At 37.8% G+C, this 24,909-nt stretch overlaps 1 protein-coding gene across 4 annotated transcripts; it reads right to left on the bottom strand.

The window, feature by feature from the left end:
* Nucleotides 1–750: 750 nt before the first annotated feature.
* Nucleotides 751–24,708, bottom strand: FBXO30 (F-box protein 30). Of its 4 annotated transcripts, none has more exons than XM_008263612.4 (4): nucleotides 24,577–24,707; nucleotides 13,017–13,130; nucleotides 7,274–9,329; nucleotides 751–3,000 (listed from the first exon to the last, which is right to left on the bottom strand). In XM_008263612.4, the coding sequence occupies exons 3-4, from the start codon at nucleotides 9,311–9,313 to the stop codon at nucleotides 2,797–2,799; spliced, it is 2,244 nt and encodes a 747-aa protein (XP_008261834.1). In that variant the 5' UTR covers nucleotides 9,314–9,329; nucleotides 13,017–13,130; nucleotides 24,577–24,707; the 3' UTR covers nucleotides 751–2,796. The 4 variants fall into 4 exon arrangements, with proteins under 4 accessions (XP_008261834.1, XP_051711250.1, XP_008261835.1 ...); XM_051855290.2 differs by lacking the exon at nucleotides 24,577–24,707 and adding an exon at nucleotides 19,539–19,674; XM_008263613.4 differs by lacking the exon at nucleotides 13,017–13,130 and having other exon boundaries at nucleotides 24,577–24,708.
* Between the last annotated feature and the right edge of the window lie 201 nt (nucleotides 24,709–24,909).

Here is a 24,909-nt window from a genome sequence, read left to right as displayed (position 1 = left end):
TTTGTGCTAATGAACTAGAATTGTTTACTGCAATTTACCTTGAAATGAATAAATCCTAGTGAATTTTAACACAGCACTAAACAAGTTTTTTTTAAACGTTCAACAACCATAGTACCTGATGTATCTTATCATATGGCTATAAAAATGAGACAAAAATCTACTATTGAATTTAAATACTAATACTGATACACTGCCATTAAATTTTATACACATATAAATGCATATACATATATATCCACTCCAAAACACAGACTTTCCCCTAAAATTTTGATTCAATTAAGTTTGGGGAGACCCCCAAGAATTTGCATTTCAAATACATTCTTTGGGGGGGGGGGCATTGAATTTAAGTTAATAAACTAACAGGCAGTACTCCAGGAGGAGGCAGAAGACAGAAGTGAATTCATGGATTTCCCTCCATCCTAGTGCTTACCTTCTATTTTGCTGGTCTGCAAAGACTAAAGAATCAACAAAGACTCTTCAAATGAGAATCCAACATGAAAACCTTTTCACTCTAAAGAGGGCAGATGTTTCCATTGCTTATTTCAGAGAAACAATCATGCCAGAAACTCTTTAATGTTTCAATACTCCTAAATGGGATGACTTTCAAGATACTGAAGAGGTAAAGATAACTAATTAATTTCTCACATTAAAAAAGAATTTAATGTTTACCAGTAAAACATAGGTGAACAATGATAATCAACAAGAAACTTACAACATGCAGAAAACCACATCACAGAAAAAAAGATTGTGTTTAGAATTTGTCAAACAAGTATTAAAATTTTATTTGAACAAAAGTTTTCTTTTTAAGTTACTAAGCCATATAAAGGGAAAACATTTTATTAGAACTTGAGAACAAATCTTGCACAAAGAAAACATTTTAACAAAATAGTATGGTGGCATAACAAACAAGAGAGAACAGCAAAATATGTGTAAAAGAAATATAAGGTGGAAAAAATGTTAAATATTTCATGACCCAGTGTGGAAACAAGAAATTTAAACTTTAAAAACCATGGATTGTAAGAAGCACAACCACAAAACAAAAAGTTAATGCTTGTGCTATCCTAACCATAGACACATTCTTCAGCAAAACTGTGAAAGGCAGAATTGTATTTTACAGTATTTGATATCTTATTTCTAGTTTTCTCACAGAAAGAGGCTGTTTATGCATTTCAATCTCACATATGAAAAAAGTTTAAGCACTGAGAAATACGTATTCTAGTAATAAAAATGCTATGTGAGATGGAACAATTAGTCTTTAACAATGTATTTTTCAACTGTAATAAGGGTTTGATCTAATCAAAACAAATCTTAAGCAGTTCAGAATTCTTCTCTAATGCCCAAGGAACGCCTCTGCTCAGCCTGACTGCCATATATGGGAATCAAGAACCAGTAATCATAGGGCACTCTCAGGGACAAATGGAAGAAAAGACGACACAGCTGATTTCTGACTTATGTAACAAAATAACTTGTCACTATTTCAGACTACCAAATGCCAGAATTTAGTTAAAACAGATTCTTTATGTTTGTTTTCATCTTTGAAATTTCCTTCTAAATACTGATACAGCCTGCATATTCAGTTTTTAAAGTGACCATATCAGGTTAATAATAGTATAAATCAATTTGAAAACTGTAATAAAATACTTCAACAATAGCTCTTTGGATATTTTTGTTACACCTTGATCTTTATACAAAGATGAAATTCTTACTTTCTTGGTAGAAGTCCCACGGAAGTCTACGAAAAATAAATTTGGAAATGTTTCAAAGAGATTGTCAACCAAGACAGGTTTTGGCATGATTGTCATCTTGCAAAGAAGATAACAAATTTCACATGCTCAAACGTTTTAAAGCAATATAGCTGGAATTTTACAAAAATCAAAGGTTAAAGTTTAAAATGCTTACAAAAAATAGTTAAGCCCTGTGCATTCTGAATATGTGAAATTTATTCACACAATATTCCAAATTCAAAACTAAAATGAGGTATATTTTCTTTTCAAACATTAAATATCTAACAAATTGCAATGCCGTGATCAATTTCAAATTAAATTTGTAGGCTTTATTTTTGTTTGCTTGTTTTTTTCCACAGCTTGTCATGTAACACATTGCCATAGGTCTTTGGGATGTGGCATCTAACAAAAAAGAAAGCTGCAAATGGTGACACTCTGTGTAAGAGCTGAAAGTACTTAAGACAAAAACATCATTGTGAATTATTTTTGAAACATGGTAAATCTCATTATCAAACATTAGTCACGATTTCAAGTTTCATGTAAGGGTATATTAGAGATCATATATGTATCAAGAATTGGATTAGGGGAGCACTAGAAAATAAAAACTTTATAATAATCTCATGGTAGTGCTTAAACAATTAAATGTTTTTATCTGAAAAATCCAAGCTGCAAAATTTAAATCCAAGTTTTGCCTTTTGATTGCATGGACTGCAACCCATAGAAAACATGAGGAATAAATCATTTGGTCAGGATCTTGTTAGTTTAAGAAGCAAAAAAATTAAGAACCCAAATATGCACACCATTAAATATACTAATTATGAAAATTATGAAGCTAAAAATTAAATCACCCTGTCCAGCAAGTTCCAAAATTTTCACACATTTCAAACATTAAGGCAGCTTTTTTTCCCCAACTAAACAGTACTTTATAAAAATATATGTCACTTCAAAACATTATATACATAGTGACAATAAATTTAGCTAGTTGTAATCTTTAATACATTAATAAAATGTCACATATGACAAAGAAATTACACTAGGTTCTTGCATGTATGTGCAAGTGAAGTTACAGTTTTTAAAGTACAGGTTTTAAAACTGAGCGTAGTGAACGTCCTTCCTTAGTGAGTTCTCTTGTTACACACATACATGGCAATGGGATTGCTTCCTCTCGTTTCTCTATAATATTGTAACTACATTTCTTCAAGTGGTCAGCCATGCTTAGGATGTCAGCAAATTTCCATTCATTAACGGAACAAAATGCAGTACTGAATCGCCATACCTAGAAGAAAATTCTGTTTCAGATTTTAAAATGTCAATTTACAGAGAATCAAAACACATTTTCTGTTCAAACTGCATCTATTTCTACTGTTAGAGAAATATTCAATATAAACTTTCAAATAGTTAGCTAAAGTAGTAGACCCATCTGAATACAAACCTATCAGACACTGTAAAACAAATCACCTCAACATTATGACTTCACTAAACTGAATAAGCAAAGACAAAATCCAGCATTAAAAATCACATCCAACCACGCTTATTAAATAGTTTTTTAAAAATCACAACCTCATGAATTCAGCACCACTTCCTAAAGTAATATTCATCATACACTATTATTTCAATCTATCCAATTGGCTATAAAGAACTATCCACATAGTTTGCAGATAATGACAATACAAGTGTTATTATTTTTCTCCCATTCCTATTATACCATATGAAATGTATTAAAAATACCCTTAAATATTGTAAACCAAGGAAGCTTCTCTTTCTACTCTTCACATGTGCTAAAGATACTTAATAGTAAAACAGGTGCTTTGCTTATTTGGAAATAATAATTTATATAAAAAACATAAATTGGATTCTATTAAGTCCACATCACTATAAAATGTTTTAGACAAAAAATCACCTGTCATCTCTGTTCATGTGTCTGCTGATGAAAACAGAGGCCCCATAAATGCAGAGCATGACAGATCTAGGTAACAAGCATGAATAGGAGGATAGGCCTAGGCATTTCAGCTAAGTTCATCAACAGACTAATAGTTATGAACACAGTCATCCCACTATATCTATGGAGGATTAGTTCCAGAACATATTCCAACCCCCTATGGATACCAAAAGCCATGGATGCTCAACTTCCTTATATAAAATGGCATAGAATTTGCATCTGACCAATGCATAGCCTATATTTTTAAAAATGTCTTGATTACTTATAATACCTACTAAGTAGAAATGCTATGTAAATAGTTGTTACACCCTATTATCTAGGGAAAAATGAAAAAATATACACACATTTAGTACCAATGTGATTTTTTCCCACGTTTTTTATCTAGTTGGTTAAACCCATGAATGTGGAACCCACTGACACAGACAGCCAACTGTACACAGCAGATGAGATATTCTAAGAAACAGATTTTGGGGAAGCCTTTAGCACTCATTTTATCAGGAAAAAATGGCAAGGACTTCCTAGAGTGGCTTGATGCCTTCAAATTCTGTGGGAACACAATTATTTCTAGGCAGGCAACAGAAGTAACCATTGTTCAGTATGCAGGGTACTTCCCCTACTCTTCAAGGTTATGTTAGATTGCCTTGTATGGAGAATTTCCCAAGAGTGAGTAAAGGCCTGGAACACTGCAGGTGTCTCCAGCCTCCCCCCTTATAATTTCCCAAACCTTTAGAACTACAGTAGGAATTAAGTTTTCTTTAAATTCAAGAACAAATTAGATAAAATGATGTTGGGCAACCTCCCTACTTCCACAAAACTAAGAATCTGGTCAAACTCAGGAAAAGTAGGGATGGGGTCGGGTGAGAAGGATGGCTCCCATCTGCTGATGACAAAGTTTCTAAATAATGGGCCAATCTTTCATTCAAGCATCCATCAAGTCATTTAATTAGTACCTATCACACAGGCAATAGATATTTTCAAGGAACTCAAAATTGTCTAAGCTTGGAAACTAACAATTCATCAATGAGCTTCAGAACAGCATGATGCCTTAGCACGGGGATATAATGGAGCACCATCAGAACACAAAACAGTGAGTGTCCCTACAGACTTCAGGGTAGATTGAGGAAGTAAGACCTGAACAGTAAGCATGACATAATAAGATGAAGATTACAAGCTTGAGACAGGTTCTATTGGTCTGAATCCATCAGTTAGACACATTATTTAAACTCTGTTTATTTATCTGTAACATGGGGAAGTAGATTAAATAATGAAAGTACTAATAAACATGGTCTAGCATATTTCAGGTATCTAAATGTTTCATTAAGGAATCAGACTTTATCCCTGGGGCATTGAACAAAGAAATTTTAAGTACTGCAGTTACAACATAAGAACAGTATTTTTATAAAATGGTATCACTACAGATCTTGTGTAGAGAATTTTGCTGGAGAAGAGCCGAACTTAAGTAGAAAGCCAGTTAGGAGGATGCTGCAGTAATCAAGAAGAAAATAAAAAAAAATTAAACGTAGATCTGAACCAGGGAATCGGCAGTGGAAACAGTAAAGCAAATCTGAGACATGAAGGAGGGAGAATCATCAATGATTATCTGGATATGGAAATAAAGGGGGGAGCAGGCAGTTCTAACTCAAATTTCTGGTTTGGGTAATTTCGTAGATGATGATGCTACCTTATCAAATTAGGGCACAGTAGAGTAGCTTGGATATGTTAAATTCAGAAATGTAAGTAATCTTTACAAATGAAGGCAATTTAAACTTGAAGATCAGATATTTTCTGTAGGAAATGATTATAGAATCAACAAAATTTTTCATTCTATATGTCATCAAGGACAAACAGAGGTTATACTCAGTATACCACATCCTAAAGAGGAGAAAGATAAACAATTATCTAGAAAATGAAAATATAAACAAATTTACCATTAGAATTCCATTTTTGGAAAAACATCACAAAATAATTCATATTTCAGGCATTGGTCAAATTTTAAAGAGAACAGAGGAGTAGAAAGAGAATACTGAAAAACTGGAATAGTAAGTAAAAGAAAAATCTAAGGGTACTAAGAATAAAGTAGACAGAAATTTGAATGCTGTTCAAACAAATGTGAAGTTTATCAAAATTGTTCACACTCCACAAAATGTAAAGGTTCATATCTGAAGTGTTGTAAAATGAAAATCACCTTCAATCACAGATAGCTGTAATGCCTTCTAGTTTCTATTGGATAATGCCTCAAACAGAAGCTAGACAGAAGCAAAGCATCAAAGGAGAAAAATGGTAGAACCAGGATTTGTCCAGGTTTGTCTAAATCTCTAGTTCAAATTTCTAATATGCATCACTCTTTGTACTTTACTAAACCCAGAGTTCCCACAATATAAATCCTAATGCTCTACACTTTTCCCACATTGGCCTAAAACATTTCCTAATCCATCCATGTATGTTCTGTATCTCTCATATACTTAGTCACTTAACAATATGACTGCAGTAGTAGTTTTAACCTTTTCTTATTTATATTTCAATTCTATGTGAAACAACCATGTTCTAATAAAGAATGTAGACAAACTGACAATTTTAAGCAAGAGACAAAAGGGGAAAAAAAACACTTAGCTTCTCCCATTGCTTTATGATGAAAATGTTTAAGGTTTAGTCCAAATTAAAAGATGTAATGTGGACCCAAAGTTGTTACAGAATTAAAGTAGTACAGAACTATTAAGATTAGAATGTAGTCTTTAATGCGTTGTCCAATGTGAAGTAATGCTATAACTAGTACTGAAACAGTATTTTACACTTTGTGTTTCTGTGTGGGTGCAAACTGATGAAATCTTAATATATACTGAATTGATCTTCTGTATATAAAGATAATTGAAAATGAATCTTGATGTGAATGGAATGGGAGAGGGAACAGGAGATGGGAGGGGTGCGAGTGGGAGGGAAATTATGGGGGGGGGGTGAAGCCATTGTAATCCATAAACTGTACTTTGGAAATTTATATTTACTAAATAAAAAGAATATAAAAGATTAGAATGTAGCTATAGGAAATCAGTACTAACTATGTGAACATGACAATTCTAACTATTCTAGCCCTTCATTAATATCACTAAAAATAAGTGTCTACATATTGACTTTCTAAGCTTTAAAGCATGGTCAATTTCTCAAGAAGATATTAACTGTAGGCCGGCGCTGCGGCTCACTAGGCTAATCCTCCACCTGCGGCGCCAGCACCCCAGGTTCTAGTCCTGGTCAGGGCACCGGATTCTGTCCTGGTTGCTCCTCTTCCAGTCCAGCTCTCTGCTGTGGCCCGGGAGTGCAGTGGAGGATGGCCCAAGTGCTTGGGGCCTGCACCCGCGTGGGAGACCAGAAGGAAGCACCTGGCTCCTGGCTTTGGATTGGCGCAGCGCGCCGGCCACAATGCACCAGCCGTAGCAGCCACTTGGGGGATGAACCAACAGAAAAAGGAAGACCTTTCTCTCTAACTCTGCCTGTCAAAATAAATAAATAAATAAATAAAAAATAATAAAAAAGTAAGATATTAACTGTATTAAATCAGCAGCATTAAGTGCCTACCTTACATCAAATAAGAGGTCAACAGAGTCATGATTAAACTAACCTTTTCTTTTATCTGCCATGATGAATTTCCTCCCGGATACTTCTTCTTCCCCCACTGCAGTATGACCATTCCTCGAGACTGAAGCAGACTGCCACACACATCTCTCATTAACCTGGATACACATGAGAGCTGGCATAAACTGAAGCCATCAAGGAAGCCTGCAATGTGCTGTAAGACTTCAAAGGGAAGACTACTCAGATGGTCACTATGTAATCCTAATACACAGTTTCTAGCAGGCTCCACTAATACTGTAGATACACATGGCTGAACTCCGAATGACCTCAAATGGCGGTCATGGATAATCTTTCCACCTTGTGTTGATGGACAAAATCTACGCTGAGAATAGGTACATCCATAATAAGCTAAAGGACATCTCTGTTCCATCCAGCCATTGAGTCCAGCATGAATGTCACCATGTACATTCTTAAAATGTGAAGAGAACTCTTTTCTTCTAAATAACTGTCCACACACAAAGGTAAACATTGAACGCTGCTTAGGTTGGTACCTGGCGACACATTCTAATACTAAATCCAGCCCAAGTGTCTGAAAAGGACTTGGATTTGAAAGTTGTGGATTGGCATGATCACAAGCTGAAGCTGAAGCTATTTCCCCGACCACTGTATTTGTAGCTAATATTGCAGATGGAAGCGAAAAAGTCTGTGTCCCAAAGTCAATGCGATAAACATCGACCATGCGACTATCAGATATACCCCTCCCACCTGGAGAATCTCCAAGACAAAACAATAATGCTGCTGTGATCAAATCTATTCCTTGTAGCCCCATAGGATCTTCTGCAACTTCCAAATCTGATGTGTCTACTGCTTTATCTTCCTTTGGCTTGGACCAACATGAATTAGAAAGAAATTTGAGTGAAGGAGCATGACTGAAAGATAAAACATCCATATTTCTCAATTCTCCTAAGTCTACTTTTCTCCAACACAATTCTCTTTCATCTTCATCATCTGGCATGAGGATATGCTGAACTGTTCCATTTGGCAAAGCACCTGGTGGTATTACTTCCCTAAGTTGTGCTGCTACTGAGAGTGAACTGGAAGGTTCTAAAGTACCATCTGATGGCACACATTCTCCATTTGTCAAGTCACTTTGTTTTGAATCACCATGAAAATTCTGATTCTGGTCTTTGATCTGTCCATGTATATTTTCCAAAGGAAAGCCATTACAAAGAGCAAAAGTGTCATAAGAATTTGTATTCAAGTCACGTATCAAATCACTTGAACCATTTTGTTCAGGCTGGGAGTTCTGACTTGTGTCATTACGGTCAATTCCACCTACTGCTCCTATCTCATCCTCATAAAGATGGTCCTGGGCTTTTAAGTTGTCATCCTGTAAAGTTTCCCTGGTATCTTGCTCTTCCTCCATTTCATTTGGGGAAGTACAAAGACTTGAACTTAACATGCCAATGTCTCTTGTAGCAGTATTCAGGATATCTAAAGCAGCAGCCAAACTTCTGGTTGTTTCTACAGTAGCTTGATAAAGTGCACCGTAAGATTCTTCATCAACAGACACCAGACCATTAGGATGTGGTATTTCTGGCACACTTGACTTAACTGAGATTTGTTCTCTAGGTTCAGATACTTTATCAGTCACTTTTGACATCATAGTGGCTACTTTGAGTGATTCCAACAGCATCCTTTGGTCTTGAAGGGCCAATGCCATATCTAATTGTGCCACTTCATCAACATCTCTGCTTAGATTTTCGTATGATTTCCGGTCTGCATAACTAACTGGCCATCGATTCCATTCCATTGTACAGCACACCACACTTGCAGGACACACCTCTAGATGCTCGGCAACTTTATTTCGGGCCATGGTAAATGGACATCCAAAGTCACTATTTAAGCAAGGTACTCGTTCAAATGGACATAAAAGTCGATGCTCATCAGCTTTGCAAGAATGGAAAACTGCTCCACAAACCAATGGACAACCAATCAAGTCACAGGAAATCCCAGGCTCCGGTCTGGTCATACACCGTCTACTGACACAATTCACACAGTGTGAATGCTGCAGTTCTTCCTCCATAATGGCCAGTCCAGCTCTAGTTATTGAAATGGGAAAAGATAAGATGTTAGGCAAAAAGTAGTAGATTTTTCAAAATTGTTTAATAGTAAAAATGAAATCATACTATATCTTGGCTTATTTTAGAATGAACTACATAAAACAAATGTATTAGCTAGTTAATTTTACATATAATCAATACCTCAGAACTTAAGTGCTTAAAGTACAAGAGCACATCAAAAACTTAACTGGGGGCCGGCGCAGTGAAATAGTCAGCTGAGCCTCAATCTGTGGCACCAGCATCCCATATGGGTACCGGTTCAAGTCCTGGCTGCTCCTCTTCCAATCCAGCTCTCTGCTATATGGCCTGGGAAAGCAGCGGAGGATGACCCAAGTGCTTGGGCCCCTGCACCCATGAAGGGGACCTGGAGGAAGCTCCTAGTCCCTGACTTTGGATTGACTTAGCCTTGGCCATTGAGGCCATTTAGGGAGTGAACCAGCGGATGAAAGCCCTTTCTGTCTGTCTGTAACTCTGCTTCTCAAATAAATAAAATCTTTTAAAAATAAAAAAAAAAAATGCAATTAAAATATTGTGCAAATTTTTTACAACTGGCATTAATTTACATACTACACAGTACCAGAACTTAAATGTTATATTTTGAAACTTTTGCCTTTTTAAAAAATACTTACTTTTTATTTATTTGAAAGGCAGAGTTACGGAGAGACAGAGAGAGATAGGGATCTTCCCGCCACTAGTTCACTCCCCAAATGGCTACAACAGCCAGGGCTGGGCCAGGCTGAAACCAGAAGCCCAGAGCTTCTTTCAAGTCTCCCACTTGGGTGCAGTGGCCCAAAGACTTGGGCCATTCTTCACTGCTTTCCCAGGCACATTAGCTGGGAGCTGGATTGCAAGTGGAGCAGCCAGGTCTCAAATCAGCACCCATGTGTGATGCCAACATCCCAGGATGAGGCTTAACCCACCATGGCACAATGCTGGCCCCAGAAACTTTTGTCCTTTTAGGAGTATTGTTATAATAGTATATGTAAAAATGAACTTTATGATATTTTAAAGTGCTGAATTATTATGGCAGTACTTCACAAAGTTTGTGGAAAAATAGAATTAAAAGACAGTTTTTCCAAAATATTTGAAATTCATGCATACAAAGGCTCTTCAAAAAGTTTACAGAAAACTTACATTGTGAAAAATGTATGCATGGACTTCAATATTTTTACATCAAAATAAAAACCTTTTAATTATGTTTTCTACACATTTTTTAAAGTAACCTCAAGTACTTTGAAGTAACCTAACTCCACTAACAAAATGCCAAAAAATTAAAATGTCATATTCATTTTTATAATATTATACAACAATATGCCCAAATGGGTTTAAAACACAATACTGTTCAAGTACTATGCAATGGTATATAAATTGGGGCTGGCACTATGGTGTGGTAGGCTAAGCCTCTGTTTGCGGTGTTGGCATCCCTTATGGGTGCCAGTTTGAGTCCTCGCTGCTCCTCTTCAGATTCAGCTCTCTGCTTATGGCCTGGGAAAGCAGTGGAAGATGGTCCAGGTGGTTGGGCCCCTGCACCTGCGTGAAAGATCCAGAGGAAGCTCCTGGCTCACTTTTTGGCTCCGGATCAGCTCAGCTCCGGGTTGCTGCAGCCATTTGGGGAGTGAACCAGCGGATGGAAGACCTTTCTGTCTCTCCCTTCCTCTCTCTCTAACTCTACCTCTCAAATAAATAAATCTTTTTTAAAAAATAAATTAACATCAACAATAAGTTAATATATATAACATTTAGATTTCAGAGAATGCTATAGTTTTCCTTTGTTAATTACTTTTAATTGAAGTAAACTGATTTTGACATACCCTTACTGCACAGACCTTATCAAATTCTTAAAACAGAATAACTCAAATTTCAGGAATGAATGTATATAATCAAAACTTTGTATCTGTATTCCCTTGCAAATTTATGAATTCCTTTTAAGATTTCATCTACTGATCTTTCCTTCTACATATGCCTTAATAAATCCCATAACAAATCAACAGAGTAAGCCTTAACTGAAACAAACAGGGGGGTTATTCAGAAAAGAAAAAGTGTAGCTGAAAATGTCTCTTTTGTTGGCAAATCACATAGTTCTGAAGACTACTCTTTCCATCCATTCATTAGAATATTTGTTATTGTTTAATTACTACGGACTAGGCATAGTGTTTGATGTGGCAATACAAATATCAGTAAATCATAGTGCTTCATCTCAAGGAGCTAACAGTTGCAGGAGGTAAAAGACAGTAGAAATCCTATCACATTATTATGTGGTCAATAAAACAGAGTCAAATGGCAGCACAAACACTATGGGTACGGGTCTGACAAGAATTCACAGTACTCTTGAAAGATGAGAAGTCTTAAATATGGGAAAATGAGTACATAAGGAAGACAATTCATTGTTAAAACAGCATATGCAAATGTAAAAAGGCATGAATTAGCAAAACATGCACAGGGAACCTCAAGTTTTCCAGTATTGCTGGATCACAAGGCAAAATACGCCTCTTTTTTTAAGAGTTGTTCATTGTATTTATTTGAAAGGTAGAATTGGGGGTGGAGAGAGAGAGAGAGATTGATTGATTGACTGATTGATTTTGTATCGACTGATTTAGTTCCCAAATGACCATAATCGCCAGGTCTGGGACAGGCTGAAGTCAGGAACCTGGAACTCCATCTGGGTCTTCTATGTTATCAGGGTTCAAGCCATCTTCTGCTTATTTATCGGGCACATTAGCAGTGATCTGGATTAGAAGTACAGCAGGCAGGGCTCATACCAATATTCATATGGGAAGCCAGCATCATAGGTGGCAGCTTCACCCACTGTGCCACAATGTTGGCCCCATACATTGTAGTTTTTATTAAGAACAGTTTTAAACAAAAAGCAAGATAATGCATACATAGCATAGTATATTAATTTAACTGTAATTACTGAGCCTATAGAATATATTTTTCTGTAACTTCCAGGGGGCCAGTGCTGTGGAGTAGCAGGTAAAGCTGCTGTCTGCAGTGCTGGCATATCATATGGGCGCCAGTTCAAGTCCTGGCTGTTCCACTTCTGATCTAGCTCTCTACTATGGCCTGAGAGAGCAGTAGAATATGGCCCAAGTCCTTGGGCCCCTGCACCCACATGGAAGACCCAGAAAAAGGTCCTGGCTCCTGGCTTTGGATTGGAACATCTCTGATTGTTGCAGCCACTTGGGGAGTGAACCAGCTGATGTAAGATTTCTTTCTCTCTCTTTCTCCCTCCCTCCCTCTTTCTGCCTCTGCCTCTCTGTTACTAACTCTCCCTTTCAAATAAATAAATCTTTTTTTTAAAAAAAAATTCACTGTCTTTATTGGTTTGTACCTATAAAAATTTGAAAACTATTTCATCTTTACAAAACAAATAACATCTCCCTTTTGCTACCATTCTTTTTTTCTATTTAATCAAGATTTTAGAAGAAAAATATCAATCAAAAAAAACTTCACTTCTTGTATACATTCATCAGTTCTCTAATTTTGCTTTATTTTTACTATCCCTCATTAAAACTGCTTGACTAAGGTCCTCCATAACTAAATCCAAATGGCATTGCTCAGTCCAAACCCCATCTGCCTTGGCCAAGCCATCACTATTTCCTCCTATCTGGGTCATTATGCTCCCTTACTTTTCATGATGGTATACTTATTCAGTTGTCCTCCTACCTCTCTGGTTGTCTCTTAGCCTTCTCTTCTGAAATATTATTCTTCCTGGTGCCATGTCATTCCTTGCTCATTCTATTCCTTCCCTGGGGTGTCCCCAAAAGTTTCAATTACTACCTACAGACAGAAAATGCATCTTAATAACGTGCTCAGATCTTTCTTCCTTACTCCAGCCCTCTATAGCTAGTAATTTATTATACAGGGTACCTTCAAAGTTTTTGGGAAAACAGAAGTTAACAACAAATTTATTTTGGTGCAAAAAAAACTTGAAATCCACACACAACTTTTTCATGATACACATTTTCCTTCAATTTAAGATCTCACATGTGCATGGATCTCAATGTTTTTTGCCAACATGTTCATAACCTTATTTCTAATTCCATTTTCCACAAACTTTATGAAGTACTCTCACTAATTTATTTCTACTTGTATATGGCACATACAACTCAGTTCAACATTTCCCACATTAAATTACATTAAATTACTTTTCTGCATAAGAAGCTGATTCCTAGCTAGCCCATTTTTTTTTCACCTCTTTGCATAAGATGTTGCTAACTATTTTCCCCTGAATTCTATCTTGTTTCCAGATGACTAAAGTAATCATTCCCAAATTGCTACAGCTTTCTTTCCAATTTAGGCATGATTTTCCTCAAACTGGAATAATATTTCCCTAAATCATTACTGATAAACTTTTCTTGATGAAGTAGAAAAGTTCTGAATTGATGTGGCAGTGTTCAATGTCAGGGAAATAAAATGCACACACTCAACACCAAAAATAATTTTTAAATTGTGTTAAAAATTGTGCATTAAACATTTTTGAATGTTTGTCATAATATAGAATCTATAAATTAGACATGCAAAAAGAGTCATAAAAAAAGAAATAACTGATGCGAAACATCTGAAACTTAAGCAGAGAAAATTTAGTAAGAATTAAGACAAATAGCACTGAATGATTAGCTTGTGAAAATAGCTATAGCTTCCTTATTTTACAACTAGATTGAGTTCACCTGACATGCTGAAGATTATAAACCCGTTATTGACAGAAACCTAAAAATGCAAGCAGTTTCAACAGAGGTGACCACAGCTTTCAGAACTTGTAGAGATATTTTGCGTTACTATATACACTATCACATGACAACACCAGGCAGAACACATCTTAAAAACATCTCTTAATTCGAAAGTGTTTACAATAGCAGCTGCTGAAAAAAAACAAATTAAACACAAAAACAGCAGCAATGACCTTCAAAGGTGGAAGGAAAAGTAGAGGGTTCTCAAAGTCCAAAACAAATAATGTCTTTCACAATATTTCCCTCTAAGACTCTAAGTCCTCAAAGCAACAGGTTCACAAAATGCTTACTAATTATTGAAGTCAACTTAGAAGGAAAAGGAAACACTATGTACCTATTTTATCCTTCTTCACATATAGCAAGTCATTTAATCCTCATAACAACCTAGAGGAAAACTAATGTTCAAAAAAGGTAAACGACTTACCCAAGATAATCTAGACCTAGTAAGTGACAGAACTAGGAATTAAATCTGTATTTTCTCAATATACGTGGGCAATAAAGAGACATGTTAACTTATAAAAGTTTAAGAAAATAAGACACCTCTTCTGCAACTGGTGACTCAATTTTAAGGTGTTATTTGAGGAATGGAGATTACACAACTTTGCTTCTAGTTTATTCCAACACTTAATCACCCTAGTGGTCAAGAAAGTCTTTTTGGTCCTTTCTATTTATAATAGCACATTGTTTTGTTTTGAATATATGTGTTTAAAAGTGTTCTAAAAGTAATTTGCATTGGTAATATTCAGTATAAGTATATGGATCAATATTACAAATTTAACAATTCTCAAAATAGCTATACAAAAGAGAAATCAAGTTCAATGCCATTTTACAGATAAATATGTTGAGAAGTTAAGAAAATAAAGTAGCCAATACCCAGAGTACTCTGGAGAGAGAACATTCGCTTCAAAATTTCTCTCCCAGATCTATCCTGTCTAGTCAAGATCACTACTATCAAATTAAATATACCTTCAAAAAGTATTTTACAAATGTTGATTAGTTATCTGAAACAGGTTTAAAAATGCCAACCCCTGCTTTACCAGCTGAACAGTGACAGAGAAGGACCAGAAGAAAACATGTCGCTAAAACTGAGGCTTCAAATACAAGAGGAACTTAATTTAAAACTCTGAAATTTTTTTTTCTTAAAAACTCCCTTGAATTGGAATCCTGACATGCCAAAAGACGTATCTATTAATTTACAATTAAATTTATACCATTGGAAAAAGTTTCATGAGACTAGAAAATATTTGTAAATTATGAAAATATTAATCAATTTTTTTCCAACAGAAGTTTCTTGCCAACTCATCCTCTGGCTGACAATCAATCCTTAAAAATAGTTTTAAGACATGGCATTTTCCCATACAATGAAATGAGATCTTACTATTTAAGGCATAAAGATAGTGCCCTCAAAATAGCATTTATTTTCCAAATTCACTAAAATAAAGAAAAATAATTTTAAATTAGTATGATTTCTAAATATAAGAAAACTCACCTAATAATTCAAAACAGAGTGCTGCCTCAGGGCTGTACCTAATGTGAGCTTCTGCCTCCAAGACACAGTTATAGATACACAAACACACACACCTTCCCATTCCCTCATGGCATCCTGTCTCACAGGTCTCAACTTAAAAGTTACTTTTACATGTAGCTCAAAAATAAGGTACAAATTCCACATTATGCACGCTCATTACATGATGCATTTTTCCTTGGTAATTCACTGATGACTCCAAGTAAATTTTTATTCTGTTTAATATTTTTAATAATTTCCCCCTTCCATAAAAAAAAAAAAAAACTATAAGCTCCACGAAAGTCAGGCCTATATGTGCCTTGTTCACTCTTGAGTTATTTCATTCAAAACTGTGCCACAATTAGAGATGCTCATTGGTGTTAAATACATGAATGAAAGAATAAAACAATAAAAAATGGATCCTAAAACAAACTGACATTCTTGATTTCATAGAAAATTACAGGTTTCTAAATGCAGCATTAAAAAACCAAATTGATTCAAAATTACATCACAGTTTTCATCACAAGTGAACAGTGCTCAAATATTTATTGAGCACCTAGGTACTATGCTCCAACCATTAAAAATGTAGTAAGATAAATCATGTCTCAAAAAAATAAAAAGCAAATCAAGTTATTACAATTGCCCATTATTTTGACATTTTAAATAACAATAAAGGGCACTGGAGGAAATTGTACCTTTATATTGTCTCACTATTTTAATTCCTTAATGAACTCTGCAGGGTGGTGTCTGAAGAAAAAAATTCAATATAGAGACACAAGGTTCAAAAAGGAAGGCAGACAGTGGTATCTGCACATGTGTTAAGTGACCTGAGTAGGGTACACGGTGAGGAAAAGCATAAAATAAGCTGGTGGCACCAGCCTGCTGTTTAATACTACGATTAATATGGTATTAGATTAAATACTCATAGAATTTGTTTTATCTAGTAACGTGTCACTTCAATGTAAGGCAGATAAGAAATCACAGATAAGATTTATTAATTCACTTTTATTAAAAGTACATCTATGATTGAAATTTCAAGTTTAGCAACAAGTTATAAGCTTTAGCAGGGCAAATCTCACCCTCCATAAAGTGAGAAGTACTAATGTATAGTAAATACAAACACTTGCTTACTAATTAAGACAGTGGAATCAGTTTTAAAGACCATAATAAACCTATATCTGTTGGACAACTTAGCTCTTGTGATTTTAAAAAAGGAGGATGGAGGATAGCTGGACAAGAATGGGGACTACTTGAGAAGATTAAAATGTTCATTATCATTAAAATCCCAAATCAAAGCACACACTGCCAGTACCAAAATGGCTGAGTCACAATATATACATTCTTATACTTAACTTTGGTTCTGACTTCTTATTTGTAGAATGAATAGCCAAATTACATGAAAATTATTTTTTCAAGTTTTTACACTTCCATATATGATATAAATCAAAACATACATCTTCCATTTCTAAATAAGGTTATGAGTAGCTTGTTTCAAAGTGAAAGTTCTATTTGTAATGTTCTTCACTGGAAAAAAATGAAATCATTATAGACATACATCAGAAGTCGAAGTAATTTTCATATGTAATACTGAGATCAAGACCTATTTGAAACTTAGATTAAAAACAATCCACCTAAGTGGTAGATCTGTTTAAGAAAATGGACAGCATGGCATGGGGTGTGGGCTTCCAAGGAATCTCAGCTTCGTGACTTTGAGGGAATTACTGTACTCTGAAAATAATCTAGAACTCTGCAAATGTTGGTTACAATTATGTGTGTCCAACAGGATATAAATATGTAGTTCTCAGAAAGTAGATGCACTTTGTTATACAACAGCTACATTTACATACACAAAGCTTTATGTACAATTATTTTATATGAGACCATTTAAAGTTATAAAGCTTATTAAATACAATCTGAGAAATTACTGCTAATTTTATGTACTCTTAAGAAAAATACAGATTTTTTGTAAAATATTTTCACAGCTAGGGTTTTAATTGATGTGTGCTTGTCTGTACCTAAAAAGCACCTAGCTATCTACAATATACTATGGGTCTACAAAAAGCTCATGGAAAAATATATACTATTAAAAACTGCATGATTTCAAAAAATTTTGCACAAAAATAGCTTTATCGTCTCCATGAATTTGTTGAAATATCTTCCAACTCATACAAGGCCAATTTTACCACATGGAACCCAAAATTAAGTAATATTTTATACAGCTTTTTAATTAAAGACATTAACATCAAAATAGTTAACAAGTACAATGCCATTCCATAGCATGTAGTAGTTCCTTTTATTAAAATAAGGAGTCTAAGGAACCCAGTTAAAAGATTTATCCAAAATCATTCAGAAGAGCAAAGGAGTTTATCCCATTAGTCACATTTTAGAAACATGCTGTATGAAACAGTAAAGAAATTAACCTATGTCTATTTTGGTGACCTTAAAGTACCTCTCTAACTATATACATTACTTGAAAATATTAACAATTATTTACAAAATATTGCTTTCTAATGGTATATTTTATTTAGATACTTTGTATTTGAAAAAGTCTCCCAGGTGGAGATGGCCAGATACTGTGTTGAAATTAAACACCTAGTATCTTTGCAATACATAAAAGTTTTGCCTATACAGCAAACTTCATTTCTCTTTTAACATTCACAAAACTCCACCCACTATTTACATTTCTAGAATCACAAAGCTTATGTCACTGTATTAATGTACCAGGTAAACACAAATAGATAATTTTAAAAACTAGCAAAACATCATGTTGTCCTCAATTAAACTGTAGTGAGAAACAGTGACTAAGCATAAACAAGAGTGATTCAGCGAAACCTGCAAAATAAAACCCAGACCTTAGGGAAAAAAAAAAAAAAAAAAAGCCTAAAGGCGTTCTCCTGCTGTTTTCTTTCTGCCATGTCAACCACGGGGCAATGCTTTGGGAAAGCCTTAAATCAACAAATGCAGACCCTGTGACTACAACTTAGTACATCTCTAAAGAGCAATGCCGCCGTACTGAAACTTAGCAACCAAGAAATCACAACTCAGGAAGTTCAGGTTTTTGCATTTAAAAGAGTTTTTAGTCCCCACTGGCTTCACAGTCATCATAAATAACTTCATCTTGGATCAGATTCAACAAAGTAATCACCGAATAAAAGGTCAATTCCTTCCCAAGCATCTTTTCTCTGGGACTTACAAGGCAAAGAAAAAAAAAAAAAAAAGCAAGAGCCGGGGATGCCGGGCAAGTGTACTAACTAGCTAGGAGCACCGTAAACAGCCCGTCCTGCCCGCCTGCCCGTCTCTTCCCAGCGCGCGGAAAAACACGTCCCCAGGTCACTCGGAGGCCAGCACGCGCCCCGGGCTTGCCTTCCAAGCAATGTACTTTCAAGGAGCCGCACACAAATAACGTCTCAGATCTTAAAAAACCCACAGGTTTCCCTTTAATAGGAACCGCGGCGAAGACAGTGTCTCTCACTTCCATGAATGGAAAAGTCACCCACTTCGCTCGTCTCGTGCAGACCGCGGACGATGCCTCCCGGGAGACTTTAACTCGTTTGTCCCCAAAGAACCTCAAGTTTTCAAAGCCGGGTTTTCGAGGCTCTTGGGTTCTCCAGTCTAACTCCTGCGTCCCTTCCCCAAACTCAAACGCAAAACGGGGTGACACCCGGGGTCGCGGCCCTCGGGTCTGGGTCGCCATTTGCTGACCGCCGCAACTAGCCCGCTGGGCAGGAGGCCGAGCGCGAGCACCCGCGCCGCGGACGCCGGCCCGACGCGCCGGGACGGCCCACCCGGGACTCGGGCGGCCCGGGGCGTCGTGTGGACTCCGCCGCAGGCCGAGCCCTCGGACCCCACGGTCGCTGCGCTGGAGTCTCGGCCCCGGCCGCGGGCCTCACCCCGCTCGGCCGCCGTCCCCGCCCCGGCCCCGGCGGCCTCCCCGGCCGGCCTCCAGAAACTCACCGGCCCGCGCGGCCGAACCGCTGCCCAGGCCCCGGCTGCCGTGGCCGCCGTGCCCGGCTGTTCCGCGCTGTCTCTGCGCCGCCCGGCACCCCACACCCCCGTCCGGTCCGCCTCCTGGGAGTCTCTCGCCCCGGCCAGCCGCCGCCTTTTCTCCTCTCTCCGCCACCTCCAAAGGCGGCCGCCCCCCTCACGCGCCCCGCCCCGCTCCGCTCCGCCCCGCCCACCCAGCAGGCCGCGGCTACGAGCCCGGCGGACGCGCGCGCGCGCGCAGGCCCGGCGGGAGCGCGCACGCCGCCCTCTGACCCCCGCGGCGACGTGGCGCAAGGTAGGGCTGACAGAGCAGAGGATTTGGCTTATGAGGTTCGCTCACGGGTTCGACTACAGAATCCCGTTGGATTTAAATTTGCCTTCTTGGAGGGGACCCTAGCCCCCTGGCTTCGGAACTGAGGAACTAGGCCCAAGTGGAGTGACTCGTTCGCCGTGCCAGATGGGACGGGAGCCGCCCAGATCCCTTGCCTCACGGGGCGGTGCTGGTCGCAGGAGCTTGTAGTTGAAGGAAATGGGGGCGCTCCCGCTGGATCTGTGGTGATGCCCGCCACGGGCCTTCCCGCCGGCTAGCCCAGGGTGCCCACACTGTCACCTAAAGCTAGGACCGTGCTGTGGCCCGTTAAACCTGGGGGGTTCTTCCCGCCGAGGCCGTGAGCTGGGAAGGGGGTCTTGAAGCGGTTGCAGGGTACCTTCTCCTGGCTTTGTTAGAAAATGCGTGTCCCCGTCCCACTACCATCCAACGTTGGTCCAAGGGCCGAGAGACAAAGGAGCGGTGATTCAGGGTGCCTGCAGGGTGGTCGGAGTCCCTCACCCAGGGTCCACTCCAGGGTCCATTCCGTGGACTCGGCAAGACCCTTCACAATAGCAAGAAGGCGTCTGTAATCCTGCCAGTGTGGATGGAGCACAGATGGGAAAACATGGTTTTTCTCATGCTTTTTGTCGCTACAATTATAGTCCCAGCTGTAGTGCCTTGGAAAAGACAGCCATCACATAATTTGCCATTGATAAATAAAGCCAAGTCAGGAACTCACAGATTCAACATAGCGTTAAATCCCATTCATTAGTTTAAAAAAAACTTTTTTTTTTTTAATTGAGTCAGTCTGTTATTTTGTCTAATGTGGCTGCAGACGAGGGCCTGTTCCTCAGCCCAGAGTTAGAGAGCCACTGTTCAGAGAACTAGACAGGAAGCGCGGGGCAGCAGGCAGGTGCAGCTCGGGGAAGAAGACCATGGGTTCTGCTACATGGAGCCCTACTCTAAGCTCACTGACCTGGATTGAGACAGACATCTTCCTTTACTTCCCTTACCCTCCTGTAAAATAAAGGAGCAAAGACAGAGGTTCTCTAAATCCCATGATTTCATGATTGTACTAATTGAAAGCTGGGACTTTCCCCTTGACTAACTCAGCTAGCTCAGTCACTGTCTCCCACCTCAAATGAATCATTCATGCTGGAAACCCCAGGGTCTTCTTTGACCCTCCATCTCAATGATTTTCCATGCCCAGTTAAAACAAAATCCTTTTTACTTGCCTGTCACCTCCACTCCTAGTTAACTTCCCAAGCAAATTGGGATTTCTGTTACCTAAGCAGTCTTTTCTCTAGGGTTTCCCACATCAAACCCACTACCAACACAGATCTATGACACCCACTTCGTCTTGATCTTGTTGTTTTTCCACTTAGACATCTACAATGGCTATATATATGCATGGGGTAAAGTAAGGCATTTTGGCCTGATTGATCTTTTCTCCATCAAATGCTATACACAATCTATTTCCAAGTTACCTGTGCTCATATGATGATTGATTTGAAGTCCTTGCTTCTTAACTATGCGGTTCAAATCGCATGTCTCATGAGAGGTGTCTTGTAGTACATAGACCTATTTTAAGCATTTCCACATGCACCAAATGGCACTATTACCTGTTTCATAAATCTGGTTGTCAGTTTACAGATTATCTCCCAAACCCATGGGAGCAAATTTTTGCACTAGTTTTAAATCTCCACCCAAGTATCTAGTACACTACCATTCACACTGTGGATGCTTAATTAATATTTATAATTTGAAAAATGAAATGTTTACTTTCCCTTTCATTTCATCCTATCCTCATTTTAATTTTCTGTCCTATGTTCCAGCTCCTCAGAGAGCTGCCTTTTCAAGATACTTTATCTAAAATTTTTAAGTTACGACTAAAGAGAATGCCAGTAGTCACACATTTCTTCAAATACTCCTTCCTCTAACACTCATCCATTTTGACATTGACTTCTAAAGCAAAGCTATTATCTCTGTGGCTTAATTACCCAAAGAAGTGAAAGGGACCCTGATAATTTAAGGCAAAAAGGGTAAAATAAAACCAACTAGGTTTGACATATATAGTGCCTTAAAAATTAGGAGGGCCTTGCCTACTCGAATCACACCTTGCAGTAGCTCCTGGTGCTTTTTTCTAGAGGCTTTTCTGAAGTTGATGAAGGTACAAGAACTTTAAAAAAAAACAAAAACAAAAAAAAAAAAAAAACAAAAAAAAAACACACACACACCACAATTAGAAACTCCAGACAGAAGAGTAAATTGTCAGAGAAAGGTTGTCAGAGATATTCAGTTGATGAAGGAAATGCAGCAACCAAATTATTCTTCCTTTTGTTCAATGTCAGGGCAGATAGCATGTATGTTCTGGTAGATTTTCTTTCCCAATTAGACCCATCTGTACTTGGGTAGCCCAGGGGTGAATGCAACAGATAAGTCAAGACTAAAGCTTAAGTCATGTGCTAATTAAAGAAAGCATCATTGGCCCAAAACAAGTGTAAGTGGGTGGGGGCTGATTTGCAGCTGTGAAATCATGGGACAATTAGAATTACCAGCTGGGACTGTGGTGGGAAATACCATTCCTCTTATAATATGCTCCTAAAGAATTATGAGAGAAAGATAGTTTGAATCACCAAAATGACAGAATCTGAAGTCTCATAGCTGTAGTTATATTTTCTGTATAGATTCATTTGAAGTATGAAGAATGTGACGATTAGGATACAATTATGGTAATTTAGAAGCAACCTATCAAGGATATGTTCCTAACCCCAAATCACCCTCTCAGTTTTGTCTAAATAATGAAGGAATTTGAACCAAGGCAACCTGGAACGTAGTAAAAGAAGACTCAGGTTTTGTTCCTGTGCACCACAGAATTCCTATAGGACATTGTTGAAATTAAAATATGTATTCCAATGTTTCACAATTTAAGTTACAATTAGATTAATACAATTTATTACAATTAGATGTATTAACAGTTTATAGCTTACAGAATATATTTTCATGAAATAAAGGAAGAGGTGAATAATTTTATTCACTGAAAGGCTGTGCCTTCAAGGTGTTCCATTTGCATTTCAGGCAGCTAGCACTAGGTGGTACTAGTTTGTGTGTGAGCAGATAAGCAGGTAGCCTTCTGTAGGGTAAGATTAATGAAGATGACGTCTTACAGGGGTGGGGAACCTTTTTTCTGCCAAGATCTATTCACATATTTATAAAATCATTGATGTGTCATACATATTATCAACTTAAAAATTAGCCTACTATAGATTTAGTGAGTCTTGAGACCCTCTTGCAGTTGCTTTGGCAGGGCCACACCAAATGATTTCTCAGGCTTAATGTAGCCTATGAGCTTGATGTTTCCCACCCCTGTAATTAATCAGTTGTCTACAATTAGATAGTTGTAAAGTTGTTAAGCTAATGACACTTTTGGAGCAGAAGGTAATATTTAATTTTATGTATAAATCTCTCATTGTTCAAAGAAATTTGATACAGTTCAAATATCTGGGAGAATTTTATTTTATTTTGTCCCATAAATATTCTTAATAATCAGTTTTCAGGCCTCTGGAATTATTAAATTGCAGTGGCAGCAAAGTGAAATCTCCCCAGCTAACTGTCATGCTAGTAAGAAGTGGGCTCATAGGGAGTTCTTGGTATCAGACAAGCATGTTGCTTAGCTTTAGTCACAGTTATTGTCACATGAGAATAAGGAAAGGGTGGCACCCTATCTCCTTTTATATATATATATAATTTCCTGGAAACCCAGATAATTATGTGAAAGCAGTCCAGTGTTATTTTCAAAATTACAAAACCTTGCATAAAGAAAAAAATGCACACACACACACACACCCCTACATCTTCAGCAACCCTTATTTTAGGGATTCATCCAAAAGAATAAATAGATATACATACTTATTCCAATGAGTAGTCTTTTTTTCCAAACCATTTGAGTCCCATTTTCCCCGGAGATGGAGTTCTTATACTAAAATCCTAGTTTAATTTAGTAGCCTATAATCCCTGCATGAAATGTTTAACCTCTCTCTGTGTGTGGAATATAGACAATATTATGGCTCCTAATGACCTACATGTCCTAATATTCACACATTTGTGTAATATGCCACTGAGTATGGTCAGGTGCTGTTAACTTACTTCTAACCAATGGAATATGTCACAGATTTTTAGCTATCATGCCCATGATTATAAATATTGTAGCTTTAGTCATGTTGGCAGACTGTCCTCTCCACTTCTGGCTTTTATGAAACAAGTTTTCTTGTTGGTAGGCACATGTGGCATAGACTTAAAAGTATCTATTGGATAACAGCCAGCTAGGAACTGAGATTCTTGACAAAATTTCAAAGGAACAAAATTTTGCCAGTGACAATACATGGATTTAGAAACCAATCCCTTCCAGGTCTGGCCTTCGGAAGAGACTTTCACCCTCACCAGCACCTTGAATTGGAGCTTCATGAGAGATCTTAAAGCAGAGAATCCCACTAAGTCATGCCCTGACCCAAACAAAATATGATGAAAAATTGATTGTTATTTTAAGCATTAAGTTTATGGTCATTTGTTGCATAGTAATAGTTAACTAGTACACCATGGCTTATTTCTTTCATTTCGACAAATGAGGAAGAGTAGCTCTCCCCACATTTCCATCCCCACCCCAAAATGTGCTATTTTGAGGGTTAAATGACTTAGTACCTGTGCAGTGCTTACAACAATGCCCGGCATGTGTGAGCACTCCATAGCGTTGGGTGTGTCTTCTCAGTCAGATCCCAGAGCTGAAGTCAGGTGTCTTAGCAGAGAGGGTGGTAGGCACAAGGTAAGAGGAGTATTTCAGTACTGCTTCAACCCAAGGAGACAAATTGTGACATCATTTTCATCAGTCATGTACTACCTAGGAGCAATGTTGTGGCAGAGGCTGACAGCTGCTAGGGCCTCTACTGAAGCATGGGAGTCCTGTCCTTTTTAGGTGAGGGCAGAGACCACACCCTTGAGGGACTAGGCAATGAGGAAGATGCCTGAGCACAGGAT

Source organism: Oryctolagus cuniculus, chromosome 5 (assembly GCF_964237555.1).
Source record: "Oryctolagus cuniculus chromosome 5, mOryCun1.1, whole genome shotgun sequence".
NCBI classification, from domain to species: domain Eukaryota; kingdom Metazoa; phylum Chordata; class Mammalia; order Lagomorpha; family Leporidae; genus Oryctolagus; species Oryctolagus cuniculus.
The sequence above is the reverse complement of the archived record's forward strand: the minus strand, read 5'-3'. Positions and strand labels throughout refer to the sequence as shown.

Excerpts from the sequence above, each read along its gene's own strand:
- FBXO30 (XM_008263613.4), bottom strand. The coding sequence starts at position 9,313 with ATGGAGGAAGAACTGCAGCATTCACACTGTGTGAATTGTGTCAGTAGA. Across the intron at positions 3,001-7,273 it reads CATGGCAGATAAAAGAAAAG|GTATGGCGATTCAGTACTGC; the intron begins GTTAGTTTAATC and ends ATTTTCTTCTAG.